This window comes from Aulonocara stuartgranti (assembly GCF_965226115.1).
Source record: "Aulonocara stuartgranti genome assembly, chromosome: 18".
In the NCBI taxonomy this organism is placed as follows: Eukaryota; Metazoa; Chordata; class Actinopteri; order Cichliformes; family Cichlidae; genus Aulonocara; species Aulonocara stuartgranti.
Window position 1 is genome coordinate 1,702,389 of NC_138954.1, and position 13,902 is coordinate 1,716,290.

Sequence of the window (13,902 nt, forward strand, 5' to 3'; positions counted from 1 at the left end):
TGTGTGAGAGAGATATTTTTTTTGTTTTCTCGTTCTTTTCGGTCCTGAGTTTTTGGTTCAAAGGTTAATGAAGGTAAAGTAAAACCAGATAAGAGCTGCACATGAAGTGTGACTGCGACTTTCCGTCATCGGTGAGTTCAGATCCTTTACAGGACTCTAAACCTGAGCGCTCCCAAAAATAACTACAGTAATATTGGAAATAAAGCATTTTATTATTCTGACATTTCACCTGAATATTCTGCAGGCGGTGCCGTTGAATGGGAGCAGGTTTAAACGTCGGTGTCAGTGATGTGCGCGCTCACACAGAGGCGCTGTGTGCTTTAATAAATCCAACTCGCCCTGCAGCAGGAAGAGGACGAAGACTTCATTTCATGAAATCAAACAGACTAGCTGAAATGTTGACGAGCAAAAGTCCAAACTCTTGTGACGATGCAGGGCGATTTAAAGGTAGGTTTTAAAGGTAGAAAAGGCAACTGGCTGCTCTCGGGGGCTCTAAGTAGAGCCCCAGACTTTTCTAACCCTCTGTCAGCCAAATGGAAGCGAACTTGGCTCGTCTTTAGTAGTGATGGCCAAATGAAGCTTTCTGAAGCTTGTATTGAAAAACGGTTCATTACTCGAAGCTTTTCAACACAGTCCTCTCTGGTGACATCTGGTGGCCAAAAATATGAAGAGCCGCTTGAATCCACAAAATAAAACCAACTGCTTCATTAAGATTGCCCACTACAGAGCGGAGTTCTGTCTGATATTGGGCCGCCGTTGTGTTGCGTTGAACGTGTATTCTTTGGTGGTTAAAAATGTGGTTTATTTGGTTAATAAATAATTTTGACCAGTAAGCTTTCCTTGTTTAAACATGCACCATGGTGTGGTCTTTCTTTGCTTGTGACTTCTTGATGTTGGTAAATACAATAATTGAAAAATACCACATTACATATAATATACATATGATAATGTACAACACATTATGGAGTATGCTTCTGCTGTGAGGTCCTGCCTCCATGCACTTATGCAGTTAATCGCTAGACAGGTGTATTTATAAATAATATTATATTAGGGAAATTTTCCAAGACATATTTTTGACCTGGGGGTAGAACTGATTGTGAACTGGAAAGGGAAAATGCTTATGAACTTGCAAATGAAAAACATGATGCATTTAAGGTAACCCTTTTTCATTTGTATTTAAGAAGAAAATTTGTTCCACTGTGCGATGGCCGAAACTGTTCCTTTTCGTGGCGATAATTTCTCCTGCCTTAAGGAAAATCCCTTCACATGGCACAGAGGAGGCTGGAGTGCAGAGAAACTGGTAGAGATGCAGGTATACAGTCTACCTGGGCCCCACAAACTATCAGCTAAAGAGAATAGATAAATTCAATTGCTGCACATTTGGCAGACTAACATTTTCAGATTAATTAAACAATAAAATATATAGTTTTACAACATTACATGTAAAGAGTCAAGTGGAAGTTTTTCTAAAGTTATTTAATGATATTTATATTATGGAAGCAGATTTTTGACATTTTACCTTTTTCCCGTTTTCAGATATAATAAACACGCACAAAACAAAAGCAAACAGCCAGAACACAAAGCTGGAAAACCCACCCGATCGACCAAAATCAACTCAAAATTCTCCCACACAACAGAACCTCCTTTATTCCTCGCTGGCTCCAAATCTCTCAGTGGAATGATCAGTGGTTCGCTATCTGTCACCATCAAAACACTCCACAAATCCCGCGAATGATTCATTTCCTTTTAAACCATTGAATCAGACACCGAAGCCGTTCGGTTCTAAATGAAGCTTCGGACGTCACTGATCACGTGACTCTGGCCAAACGAATCAAGCTTCGACACAGAGCTTCTGAAGCAGTGTGTTGATTTTTTTGACACACGCACCGGAGCGTCAGCTTCAAGCGGACCATCACTAGTCTTTAGCATCAATTCATATGTAAATTAGGTCGTTACCTGAGAATTCTGGAGGGGAGTGGGTGTGTGTGAATGATTGCTGATGTGTAACTGCCAACTGCCTCTTTGTGTGTGCGTGTGTGTGGGGGGGGGGGACTTCCTTTTGTGTTGAGGTGGATACAATCTCACTGCATTTAGCCTAATCCTTCATTGCCCTGAAGAATTCTGTGGTGTACGAACCTCCTCTCCAAGGAAAGAAAATGCAGCAGGCCTTGGAAATGATCCTGAGCGAAGTCAACCCTTGTGACTCGGATGGAGAAGACCTAGAACTTCAGCCGGATTCGGACTCGGAGCTGTCTGATCAGTCTTCAGGTTAGGTTTCATTTCATATTATTTCCTATTTCATTTCAAACAAGTAAGTGAGAAATACTAAAAAAAGCAGAGCAGGATTAGGGTTAGCTAGTAACCCTAACTCTAGTTGTTTCTTTTTATTTAGGAAGACATTTCATTTCATATCATTTCCTATTTCATTTCAAACAAGTAAGTGGATGTAGTAAGTAAGATATTTCAGACATTATTCTGATACAGATGAGGAGATACTGGAATTATAATTAGTATCTATGCATGCATTTGTGATTTTGTTTGATCTTCCCATTGCTCACAATTTGAATTTGTTCACACTGCAGATGAGGAGACTGCTTCTCCACCTAAAAAGAGAGCTTGTTTGGGGACTGAGACAGCGAAAGATGGCACAGTGTGGCGTGAAGAACAGGTGGGGACCTGTCTCCCTTTCACCCCAATAGAAGCGTACGCTGCAGATGGAGAGCCAACAGCTAAGGCCAGGAAAAGTATCTCAAGTCGCCTTCAGAGCTTCCTGTGTTTCATCACTCTTGACATGCTTCATAGCATTCAAGAATGGACTATTCAACATGCACAGGAAACGGAGCATGTTCATTGGTTCATGGACCTCCCTGAACTAATGGCATTTATTGCAATTGTCATCTTGCGGGGAGTTAACAGGGTTCCATCTCTACGTGACTGCTGGTCAGCAAACCTGGGAAACCCACAGATAATTGGAACTATGGCACGAAACCGCTTCCAAGACATCATGCAACACCTACGCTTTGATGACAAGTCCACCCGCAGTGATCGAGCAAAGACTGATAAGTTCGCTGCAATTTCCAGTGTGTGGGGATCATTTGTCACCAACTGCATCACGTGCTACAACCCTGGTCTACATATCACCGTTGATGAACAGCTTTTCCCATCAAAGACTCGGTGCTGTTTCCTGCAGTATATTGCAAGTAAACCTGACAAGTTTGGGATCAAGTTTTGGGTGGCTTGCGACCTAAAATCCAAGTACATTTGCAATGTCCTCCCATATCTTGGCAAGGACCCCAATCGTCCCAGTGAGGAGAGACTTTCTGAAGATGTAGTGATGAGGCTGATGGAACCATTCCTAGACAAGGGCAGAAATGTTACCACGGACAATTTCTTCACATCGCTTTCACTTGCGCAAAAACTTCTTGGACGGAAAACCACCATCCTCGGCACAGTCAACAGGATTCGCAGGGAAATTCCTCAATCCACTAGACAGACAGATCGCAATGAATTCACCACTCAGGTATGTTACAGGTCTTTTGTGGTTCTATGTTTATGTGTTTCATTGTGTGTAAAAGTGCTATGGAAATAACAATTTATCTTATTTCTTAGGTGTTTTCAACCTCTGCTGCCACGCTGACGGCGTATGCGGCCAAACGGAAGAAGACAGTCTATATTCTTAGCAGCATGCACGGCGTGGTTCAGACTGATAACACCACCAAAAGGAAGCCAAACACTGTCACCCTTTACAACAAAACAAAGTGTGGCGTGGATGTGATGGACCAGATGGTTCGGGAGTACACTGTCCGCAAAGGAACACGGCGCTGGCCAGTTGCCGTGTTTTATAACATGATTGACATGGCAGCACTGAATGCACATGTGCTGTATCAAGCATGCACCGGGACGAAGGAAAGACGGGTGGACTTCCTGGTGGAGCTTGCAACAGAGTTGGCTCACTCTCATGTAGCTGCGAAGAACGCAAGAAAAGAACAGTTGCTTTGGACACAACCCTCCACACCGAGCCCTGGAAAAAGGGCCACGTGTCAGGTCAAACACAAATGCAAGAACAATCATGCCACTGAGCGATGTGTTCGCTGCTACAGATACACATGTGGTAAATGCAGACTACAGATACCATGGCAGTGCCAGGATTGTGAGTGATTGCTGAAAATGTTGAAATGTACTCACTCACTTTTTATTATTATTTGTAAATATGTGTACAAATGGTTGGTTTTTTGTACTGTTTTCATCAATAAATCTCAGCAACAAAGGACCTACACCCATGTGTGTTGATTTCTCCCTAAGACGGCAAACTGAAACACTCCAAGTTGGTGACTTTTGGAGATTTATTTCCCTGGATGATTGAGAATGCATCAGACGAACACAAAAGGAAAGTTCACGGCTTTTAGCAGCTCCCCCACCCCCTCATTCACACACCCCCACTCCCCTCCAGAATTCCCAGATAACAACCTAATTTACATATGAATGACTAGACAATTTAGCTTCCACTTGGCTGAAGCTAAAGCCTAGCTAAAAGCCTACCAGCCATTTGGAAGGCGGGTTTTAAAGGTAGAAAGGTGGAAGCCTGGGCACTGCTGCTCTCGGGGGACTCTAAGTGTTAAACCTGGCTGCAGGTTACGGCCTCCTGTTTGTTTCAGAGCAGGTTTTAAGACTGAATAAAGTTTGATTTAAAAGCTGGTCATGCTTTCATCTCCTGGTAAACAATCAGGGAGCTCCAGAGTCTCTGAAAAAGCTGTTAAACAAGGGTGTTTTACCGCAGGAGGCTTTCACACGTCAGACCAGCCACAGTCCAGCCAATCAGAAAGCAGCACCACACCTCCATGCTGGACATGGTGGCGTAAAAAAGAGGAACAGGAGGAAAGAGCAAAGTAACCTGATACGACACTGATGTGTCAGCAAACAGAGACTGGTGTCTGCGCGCTGACTCAGCAGGACACATTAATAAAACAAGAAGACTTAATGACTTTCAGCAGCTTTATGCTACAAATATTTTTAAGTAAATGAATGCTGGGACATGCTGCTGGCAAATATATTCAGGCCTTCATAACTCTGCACAGCTTCAATCACTCATGTGATTACACATCACGTTACAGTGTGAGCTTCCAAAGCAGCTCAGGGGACGACGTGTCAAAGAATAATTCAGAGAGAATCATCACAGGGCTGTTTACCCTGTTTCAGGTAAACCTGCCAGTTTTCAGAAATTAAACATGGGGCTAAGGCTCAACCATGTTTATCAGATTTATCCACAGAAACTAGAGCAGGGCCCTGTGCTTCGTACGTCGCTTACTACATCCAAGATCAAATGAAACATCCAAGACCAAACCATCGCGCTAACCGTGAGCGCGCTAATCCGGTTCCCCGAACACACCTGCTGTTGACGATTACTACAGCTGGACGCAGTAATGTGACATCACTGGGTGTCGTAAAAGGGGCTACGCATCGATAGTAGAAACATTGATCGGCAACCCTCTGATTGGTCGGCGAAAATGTCGACGGAGCGCGCTCGGCTCGGTATTTTTCGGCAGCAGAGCAAGAACTCTTGAGTGAGGGATTTCAGGAGTTTCAGAGTTTAATCAGAACGCAAGGGAACACTGCAAAGGCTGCAAAAGCAAGGAGAGAGGGCTGGCAGAAAGTTGCTGACAAATCAAACTCGTAAGTAATTTAATAATAACAATAATAATGGAGTGGGTTTATATAGCGCTTTTCAAGGCACCCAAAGCGCTTTACAATGCCACTATTCAGTCACTCTCACATTCACACACTGGTGGAGGCAGCTACGGTTGTAGCCACAGCTGCCCTGGGGCAGACTGACAGAAGCCAGGCTGCCATATCGCGCCATCGGCCCCTCTGACCAACACCAGTAGGCGGTAGGGTAGATTTATCATATCACACTATATTATCCAATATTATATTACATTATATTATAATATGTTATATTTTATCCTCTTTCACATTAGAGCCACGACAGGACCCACTAGAACATGGAAACAGGTAAAAGTGAAATATAAGAATATTCTACAGAATGGTAATATTTATCACTTATATTGCTTTTAGTCTCTTGGAAAGAGACCCTGAAATAATCTGTTTGTTTATAACAGCAACCAAGAAAAGGGCAGAGCAAACAAAGACAGGTGGTGGTCCTGCACCCCCTCGTCAACAAGTTGGTTAAGTGAATAATACCCTCACGGGAAAATCGATATCTCTCTATGAGCACACTGTCGCGCTGAGCTAAAGGATCCTGTCTGTCCCGCAATATACGCTGAATTCTGAGGACTCTCCTTATCAATCTTGCACCTTCCGCAATGGGTGGCTCGCGTATACGGACAGGACATGGCTGCGACAGGCTTCCCAAATCCACCTTCGCTTTTATAGCCGTGGTCTCCCATCTTGAATACACGAAGTAATTTGCAATTACTACTCTGAAATATGAATTACATCTGTAATAATCACATACATGTAATAGAATGTTAATAGTACATTTCCCTTTTTTAGGAAATGACCTGTATGTATCTGTGTGACATCAATAAAAGGATCAAGTGCTGCATTATCTTTAGTTACATTGATGTTATTTATTTATGGTGAAACAGTGGTGGAATATCGCTGTTGCTTTCGTATGAATGACGCGGGCATACCTGCGTGGCCGCGATCTAATCCTGTTTACATAAAGTAAGCCTGCTCCCCAGCAGGTTTACGCTTACGGCTCTGTTGCTATGACAGCAAGTCCCGGATGGGCTTCGGGGAACCGAACGATCCAGGATCACGCGAAATCGTCAACAATCTCATCCAGCTAACTCACTTAGCGAGGTACGAAGAACAGGCCCCAGCTGTTTAAATCAGAGCAGATGTGAAGAGGGATGTGCACGGTGTTGTTTCAGCCTCCTAACCACACAGAGAGACAGTCCACCAACTGAAGCAGCATCATTCAGCACGGACAGGAAAACCAGGCTGCTGCTCCACACACCGAGACAAGAAGCAAACAGAGAGACAGAGAGCTGTTTTACATAAAACTCTTTATTATAAAGACTCAACACTGACACCAGCACACTCACCTGCTTCTGTCTGCCGTCGTCAGTCAGCTCTCACAGTGAAACTCTCCACCATTTGACCTTAGAACTGAAGAAGCTTCTCGGATGAGAGGTGAAACGTCTTCAAGTAACTTAAAGAAGTCCAGACACTTTTCTTTGCAAGCTCCTTTGACCTCACAGTGAAACTGAGTTTACAACCCAATAAAAACTATGAAATGATCCATATTTAAAACCGATGTCTATGAGTCATGGTTGCTGTCAGCACCTCAGTTCACCGTCAATAAAAGTACTGCAGACAAACGTCTTGATGCATGCTCGGTCATCCAGGTGAGAGATACTGCAGACAAACAATGAAGCCCCAACTTTAACTTTACTAAAATACAATGAAAAAGTACATCAGCGCCTTCATTGGTTGATATATCAGAGGACTGATGGCTCACAAATCTAAAAGCAGCTCATAAAAGCAGACATGATGCTATTTAGAGAACAATCACACATAAGCAACACTTTAACACTTAGAGTCCCCCGAGAGCAGCAGTGCCCAGCCTTCTACCTTTCTACCTTTAAACCCCGCCTTCCAAATGGCTGGTAGGCTTTTAGCTAGGCTTTAGCTTCAGCCAAGTGGAAGCTAAATTGTCTAGTCATTCATATGTAAATTAGGTTGTTATCTGGGAATTCTGGAGGGGAGTGGGGGTGTGTGAATGAGGGGGTGGGGGAGCTGCTAAAAGCTGTGAACTTCCTTTTGTGTTCGTCTTGATGCATTCTCAATCATCCAGGGAAATAAATCTCCAAAAGTCACCAACTTGGAGTGTTTCAGTTTGCCATCTTAGGGAGAAATCAACACACATGGGTGTATGTCCTTTGTTGCTGAGATTTATTGATAAAAACAGTACAAAAAACCAACCATTTGTACACATATTTACAAATAATAATAAAAAGTGAGTGAGTACTGTGGTGTATTCATAATTGTCTCTGGTACATTTGTTGTATGGGCAGTATGTGTTCACTGTTTGATTGTGTAATTACGTGTTACGCACTGGCAATGCATGCCGGTAGATGGTCATACAGGAGGTAAAAGAGATGGTCTTACCGCACACAGTGGTCCCGCGTACTTATTCAGATTCAGAGTAAGAATCACACAAGTACATTTCAACATTTTCAGCAATCACTCACAATCCTGGCACTGCCATGGTATCTGTAGTCTGCATTTACCACATGTGTATCTGTAGCAGCGAACACATCGCTCAGTGGCATGATTGTTCTTGCATTTGTGTTTGACCTGACACGTGGCCCTTTTTCCAGGGCTTGGTGTGGAGGGTTGTGTCCAAAGCAACTGTTCTTTTCTTGCCTTCTTCGCAGCTACATGAGAGTGAGCCAACTCTGTTGCAAGCTCCACCAGGAAGTCCACCCGTCTTTCCTTCGTCCCGGTGCATGCTTGATACAGCACATGTGCATTCAGTGCTGCCATGTCAATCATGTTATAAAACACGGCAACTGGCCAGCGCCGTGTTCCTCTGCGGACAGTGTACTCCCGAACCATCTGGTCCATCACATCCACGCCACACTTTGTTTTGTTGTAAAGGGTGACAGTGTTTGGCTTCCTTTTGGTAGTGTTGGGAAGCTGGGAAGAAGGCAAGAAAAGAACAGTTGCTTTGGACACAACCCTCCACACCGAGCCCTGGAAAAAGAGCCACGTGTCAGGTCAAACACAAATGCAAGAACAATCATGCCACTGAGCGATGTGTTCACTGCTACAGATACACATGTGGTAAATGCAGACTACAGATACCATGGCAGTGCCAGGATTGTGAGTGATTGCTGAAAATGTTGAAGTGTACTCACTCACTTTTTATTATTATTTGTAAATATGTGTACAAATGGTTGGTTTTTTGTACTGTTTTTATCAATAAATCTCAGCAACAAAGGACCTACACCCATGTTTGTTGATTTCTCCCTAAGATGGCAAACTGAAACACTCCAAGTTGGTGACTTTTGGAGATTTATTTCCCTGGATGATTGAGAATGCATCAAGACGAACACAAAAGGAAGTTCACAGCTTTTAGCAGCTCCCCCACCCCCTCATTCACACACCCCCACTCCCCTCCAGAATTCCCAGGTAACAACCTAATTTACATATGAATGACTAGACAATTTAGCTTCCACTTGGCTGAAGCTAAAGCCTAGCTAATACGTTCATAGTTGAAGTGCTGATGACGTGAAGTCCCGCAGCGTCCAGCAGGGGGCATCAGAGCGCTGCTTCGGTGCCTGTATGACAGCGTGAGGGAGATTCATGGATGCAAACACACACAGAGCGCGCACGGACACGGGAGGACATGTTTTACTGCTGCTGGGACACGTTTTTAGTGGGTTTTTAGGATCACGTGATTCCACCGTAATTTAAACGTCCAACGTGTGACGTCATGAAGGATTTTAATCTGGAAGTTTCTGATGAGACTCTTTAAAAAGTTTATGAATGGATTATTCAGTGACTGATGAGTGTTTGTGTTGCATTAAATGTATGTTCGTGTTAAAACGATATAATAAAACTAAGTCAAAGTGTTTATTTGTCTCTTTTGATCTGATTTTGTGGAAGTATTCATCTTCTTCATTTTCCATTTTTATTTATTTATTTGCATCCTGTTGCTGCTTTCTGAACACGCGGTTGTGATGAATGTGTTTTCTGTCCTCTTGTGATCATTTGGAAACTTTTTAATTTTCTTGTGTGACGTTTTTCTGAGCTCGTTTTGTGTTTTTATCGTTGTTCGAGTTGTTCGAGGGCCGCTTTGTTCTTGTTTCATCATCGGGCCTGTTTTGTGTCAATTTGTTATTTAGCATGTTTGTGAGCTTGTTGTTTTGTTAGAATTCATTTAATGTTTTTGTTGGATTGTGTGTCCACAGGTGTTTGTACTTTGCGTCGTAATAAAATGACGGTAAAAGGCTCCGCCCACTTCCTATCCATGTCTTACCATGCAACGACTCTGTGAATGGACTGGAGAAGTGTAGTGGTAGAGTCCTCCGTCAGGAATGAGATATGTGTGTCGACTTTTTATTCTCCCTTAAGATTATTATGCCATAACGCTGCACAGAGCAGCTCTGCTAACAGTTTTTTTCATCTTTTTGATCGTTTTCATTATTGTTTGTTCTTGTTGTTCTTGTTTGTGTTTATATAAAGTATTGTTGCACCTGTTTTCCTCGTATTGACGTGTCTTTCTGATCTCGTGGATCTGTTTTTGGCTGTTTTGAGGCCCTTTTTTGATCACCCAGGCTCTCTGGACTCGTTTCGGGCTTGTTTGTTAGTTTGGTGGCATTTTTAAAGTTATTGAATAAATGTCCTTTTGTTCTGAGTCTTTGTCTCAGTGGGTCACTGGACTTGTTTTGCAGGTCATCTTGTCACTTGTTGTGTGCATGTTTGTAATGTGAGTGTTTTTGTGGATGTTTATTACAGCTTGCAGTCGGGTTGGGTTTCTTTTCGGGTGTTTTCGGTCGTTTGCGTGTCTGTGGGGTTACTTTGCACCACCTACGCGGTCTTTTGTGTCGTCACGTTGCGTGTCTGTGGGCTGAGGCCGAGCTCTTATACAGCCGGACCTCAGTGCGGATGCAGAAGATCCTCCGGGCTCATTAGAACCTGGTAATACTGACTCGTGTCACGTGGTCAGGTTCAGGGAAACATCCCGTCAGCCAGACGTCCCTGCGCGCTCCTGACTCTCCTGGCAGGAGCGCGCCCGGTCAGGCTCGTGCCCGTCCCCGTGCGATGGACTGTGAGCAGCGGCAGCGGCAGAGAGGGGCAGCCCGCCGGAGGCACAGAGACCACCGCGTGACTGTCGGTGTCTTCCAGCGGCTTTCGCGGACCTAACGGCTGCCTCTGTGTGGACTTTTCTCGGGGACAGAGGTAGGGCGCTCCCGGTCTCACCTGGACGCTGGTTTGGAGGAAGTTTGCCCCTTCAGCTACGCCGAGAAGCGGAACAATGAGGGAGAGCCAGCCGGGCAGCCGGACCCGAGCTAACGGCTAACAGGGAGCAGCTGGGCGGTGAAAGCGACCAAACTGTCCCGTAACGGATCCTCCCGACACTTTTTCCGCTTCCTCTCCGCGCGTGGACACTTGGACTCGCCGCTCCGGGACTGTCTCACACTTGTGGAGGGACACTTGAAGCCACAGCAAGTTTTTTTTCTCTGCTTTCGGACATGGAGACGGACTCGCTTCCAGGCGACGTGGATTCTCTGCGCGGCGGGCTGAGCCTCCTGGATCCGCTGGTGGACCGGATCCTGGGGGACGCTGTGTCACAGCAGCAGGGCTGGCTCCGGGTCTACGGTAAGAAGAACACACTGGGGGGGCAGGACCGAGACCCGGCGTCCGGGCGGGTCTCGGGACCGGGGTCACCTTTCGGATAGCCAGGTATCCGCCTAGAGCCCAGGCCGAGGTCATGGAGGCCACCGGGGGGACCGGGAGCTGCAGCTCCGTGAGGTTTCGACTCAGCCTCCTTGAGAAGGGTTCCTGGGGCCAGACTCTTAAACTGCTCTGGTTCCCTTACCCTCTTAATAATCCCTTAAAACTTTCTTGTTCTCTGAAGGTTCAGGGTTTAAAGCTTAGACCTCCTGAGACAGACTGTCCTTACAGGAAGCACTGCAGCGTTTAATCGCAGCTGAAGCAGAAAAGGTCTCACTGAGTTTAGTTTGTCAAAATAAAGCAACAACACTGCTCTTAATCTGCACTCAAACCAGCTGACCTCAGTAATCTGAATCGTCGGGGAACCTCTCAGATTAGATTAGGGTCACACAGTCCTGCGTGTATTCAGGAAGCGGCTCAAAACCACAGAAACGTCCCAAAACATTCAAAGTAACCATACAAATGCCACAAAACAAGAGTGTTCACAACGCGATGCAAAAACACCACAAAAGCCCACAAAAAACAAAAACAAGTCCCAAGTGACCAAAAAGAGATGCAAGATGAACCAATAAGGATGCGAGATAACTTCAGAAACGCTTAAATCTCATAATAATCAAAACATGACTAAAGTCTAAAGTGTCCAGATCTTTAGAATGAGACGTAAAGTGATGGGAAAGGAAGTGCAAACAGTGGCGTTAGTCCTGAGCGCTGAGTTTATCCGGCGTGTTGAGTTTTATTCACAGGTGGAGTCGCTGATGTTACTGTTTTAAAGCGAACAAACCTCAGACACCCACAATAAAGCCACATGAATACAGCCACAAGTTTCCAGCTTCCAGTGTGTAGCGAACGAGAAGCTGACAGAAAGGTCAGAGGTCGCTGAAACTGTAAGGAGACGTCTTATTCGCAGTCACATGGGGCCGTGTGGGGCTGTGACTCACAGCGGCGTCCTGTGAGGCAGAAAACGGTAACATGACTCAGTTTTTCTGCGCGGACTTCACAGGAGAGGCCGGTGCTGCAGCTGCTGTCTCATGTTTCCCTGCAGGACTGCTGCTGCTTCACTTCCTAAAATAAAAGCTTCAGAGCTCTGTGAGACCGAACAGTTTTCCAGGACAGGCGGTCACATGGCGGCGTTGGCGAGGACTGAGAATGCACTGAGTAATCACTGATGGCTGCAGTGAATTACAGAAACTCTTCTGTGTTTATTTAAATTCACCTGAGGGGCACAGCCTGCAGGTGATGTTGATACTTTCAAAGGATCCTGAAAACATGGGAGAAATGGGCGTCTGAGTCGCTGCTCTGAGTTTGGACCCGACCCTGATAAGGATGAGCAGAAGAGACTGGATCGTGTTGCTTAATGTGACATCAGAGGGCGAATTTTAGTGTTTTTCTCCTTTCAAATCTCCTTTTAGATTCAGAATGGAAAGTCAGAGTCATCCAAAACACTCAAAATAACCAAAAGACATTCAGAGCAGCAAAGTGTTCAGAATGAGACGTAAAGTAACTGGAAAGAGTCTCCAAATGACCACGAACACGTGGAAAGTCATTTCTTAAACACTCAAAATGAACAAAAAAAGAGACACAATGACAAAAGAAACACAAACAACCACAAAGAGGCTCAAACTGGCCACCAAACAATGAAACACGACTCTAAAACACAACATGACGCTAAAAATGGAACAAAATGATCACAAAGGGATGTAAGCAAAGAAAGCCACAAAAAACCAAGTCAAGAACTACCAGACAGATGCACAAATTAATAATAATAATAATAAGGTGCAAAACTAAAAAACCAGTGTTGAAAGACAAAACCAGCACAGAGTGAAAACACTGAAGAATAGTCTGACTGCCTTTAATCACCTTAATGATCCCAGTTATAAAGTTTAAAACTTCTAAATTCATTCAGTCTCAAACTGAACCCAGAGTTTCTCGATGTTAATGTAAGAATAAAGTCGTGTTTGTCACTTTAGACCTAAAGGCTCCGGCGGCCCATGAACTCATCCGAAACTGGGAATAAAGTGGATGAGTGAGGCTGAAGTGGTGGTGACGTCCTGTGAACCAACAGGGTGGCGCATTGAAGGCTGCTATGACCCATCACTGATGTGTTCATGAACCTGAGCGTGATTATAACTCGGTTTATTTTGAACGTAGATGTGCACGCTCACAGAGGCCTGAATGCAGCGCTGCTATCTGTAGCTGCGAGGCTGCATCAGGATGTTTGCTCTTCCTCCTCCACCTCCTCCACCCTCCCGCTGTTGGCAGGGTGTGATGTCAGCAGCCAGTTTGTGCCGGTGATCTCACCGGGCAGGACTCCGGCTCTGGCATCGGGTCCTCGCTGCCCTCCGCGGCTCGCATTCCTCAAATAGATTCAACAATGGCTGCCGCCGTGCTGCCTTCAGGTCCACCTCACTGCAGAAAAATGCAGCGGCGGGTCGTTTGTGTTTTTCTGCTGCATTCACGTTACATCAGAGGGTGGGG

General features: G+C 44.9%; 2 protein-coding genes across 4 annotated transcripts in view; both read left to right on the forward strand.

Moving 5' to 3' along the window:
• The first annotated feature begins 44 nt into the window (after positions 1-44).
• Positions 45-8,646, forward strand: LOC309693930 (piggyBac transposable element-derived protein 4-like). Of its 2 annotated transcripts, XM_082513600.1 has the most exons (6): positions 45-131; positions 245-447; positions 2,118-2,268; positions 2,583-3,520; positions 3,610-4,285; positions 7,861-8,646. In XM_082513600.1, exons 2-5 carry the CDS (start codon positions 430-432, stop codon positions 4,156-4,158), a joined length of 1,656 nt encoding a protein of 551 aa, XP_082369726.1. In that variant the 5' UTR covers positions 45-131; positions 245-429; the 3' UTR covers positions 4,159-4,285; positions 7,861-8,646. The 2 variants fall into 2 exon arrangements, with proteins under 2 accessions (XP_082369726.1, XP_082369725.1); XM_082513599.1 differs by lacking the exon at positions 7,861-8,646 and having other exon boundaries at positions 2,149-2,268; positions 3,610-4,364.
• Positions 8,647-10,619: 1,973 nt separating this feature from the next.
• Positions 10,620-13,902, forward strand: part of rasal2 (RAS protein activator like 2) — a 63,703-nt gene continuing 60,420 nt past the window's right edge. For both annotated transcript variants that reach the window (XM_082513548.1, XM_082513551.1), the window contains exon 1: positions 10,620-11,352. In XM_082513548.1, the coding sequence (XP_082369674.1) occupies positions 11,226-11,352 (127 nt within the window). In that variant the 5' untranslated portion in view covers positions 10,620-11,225. The remainder of the gene's footprint in view (positions 11,353-13,902) is intronic.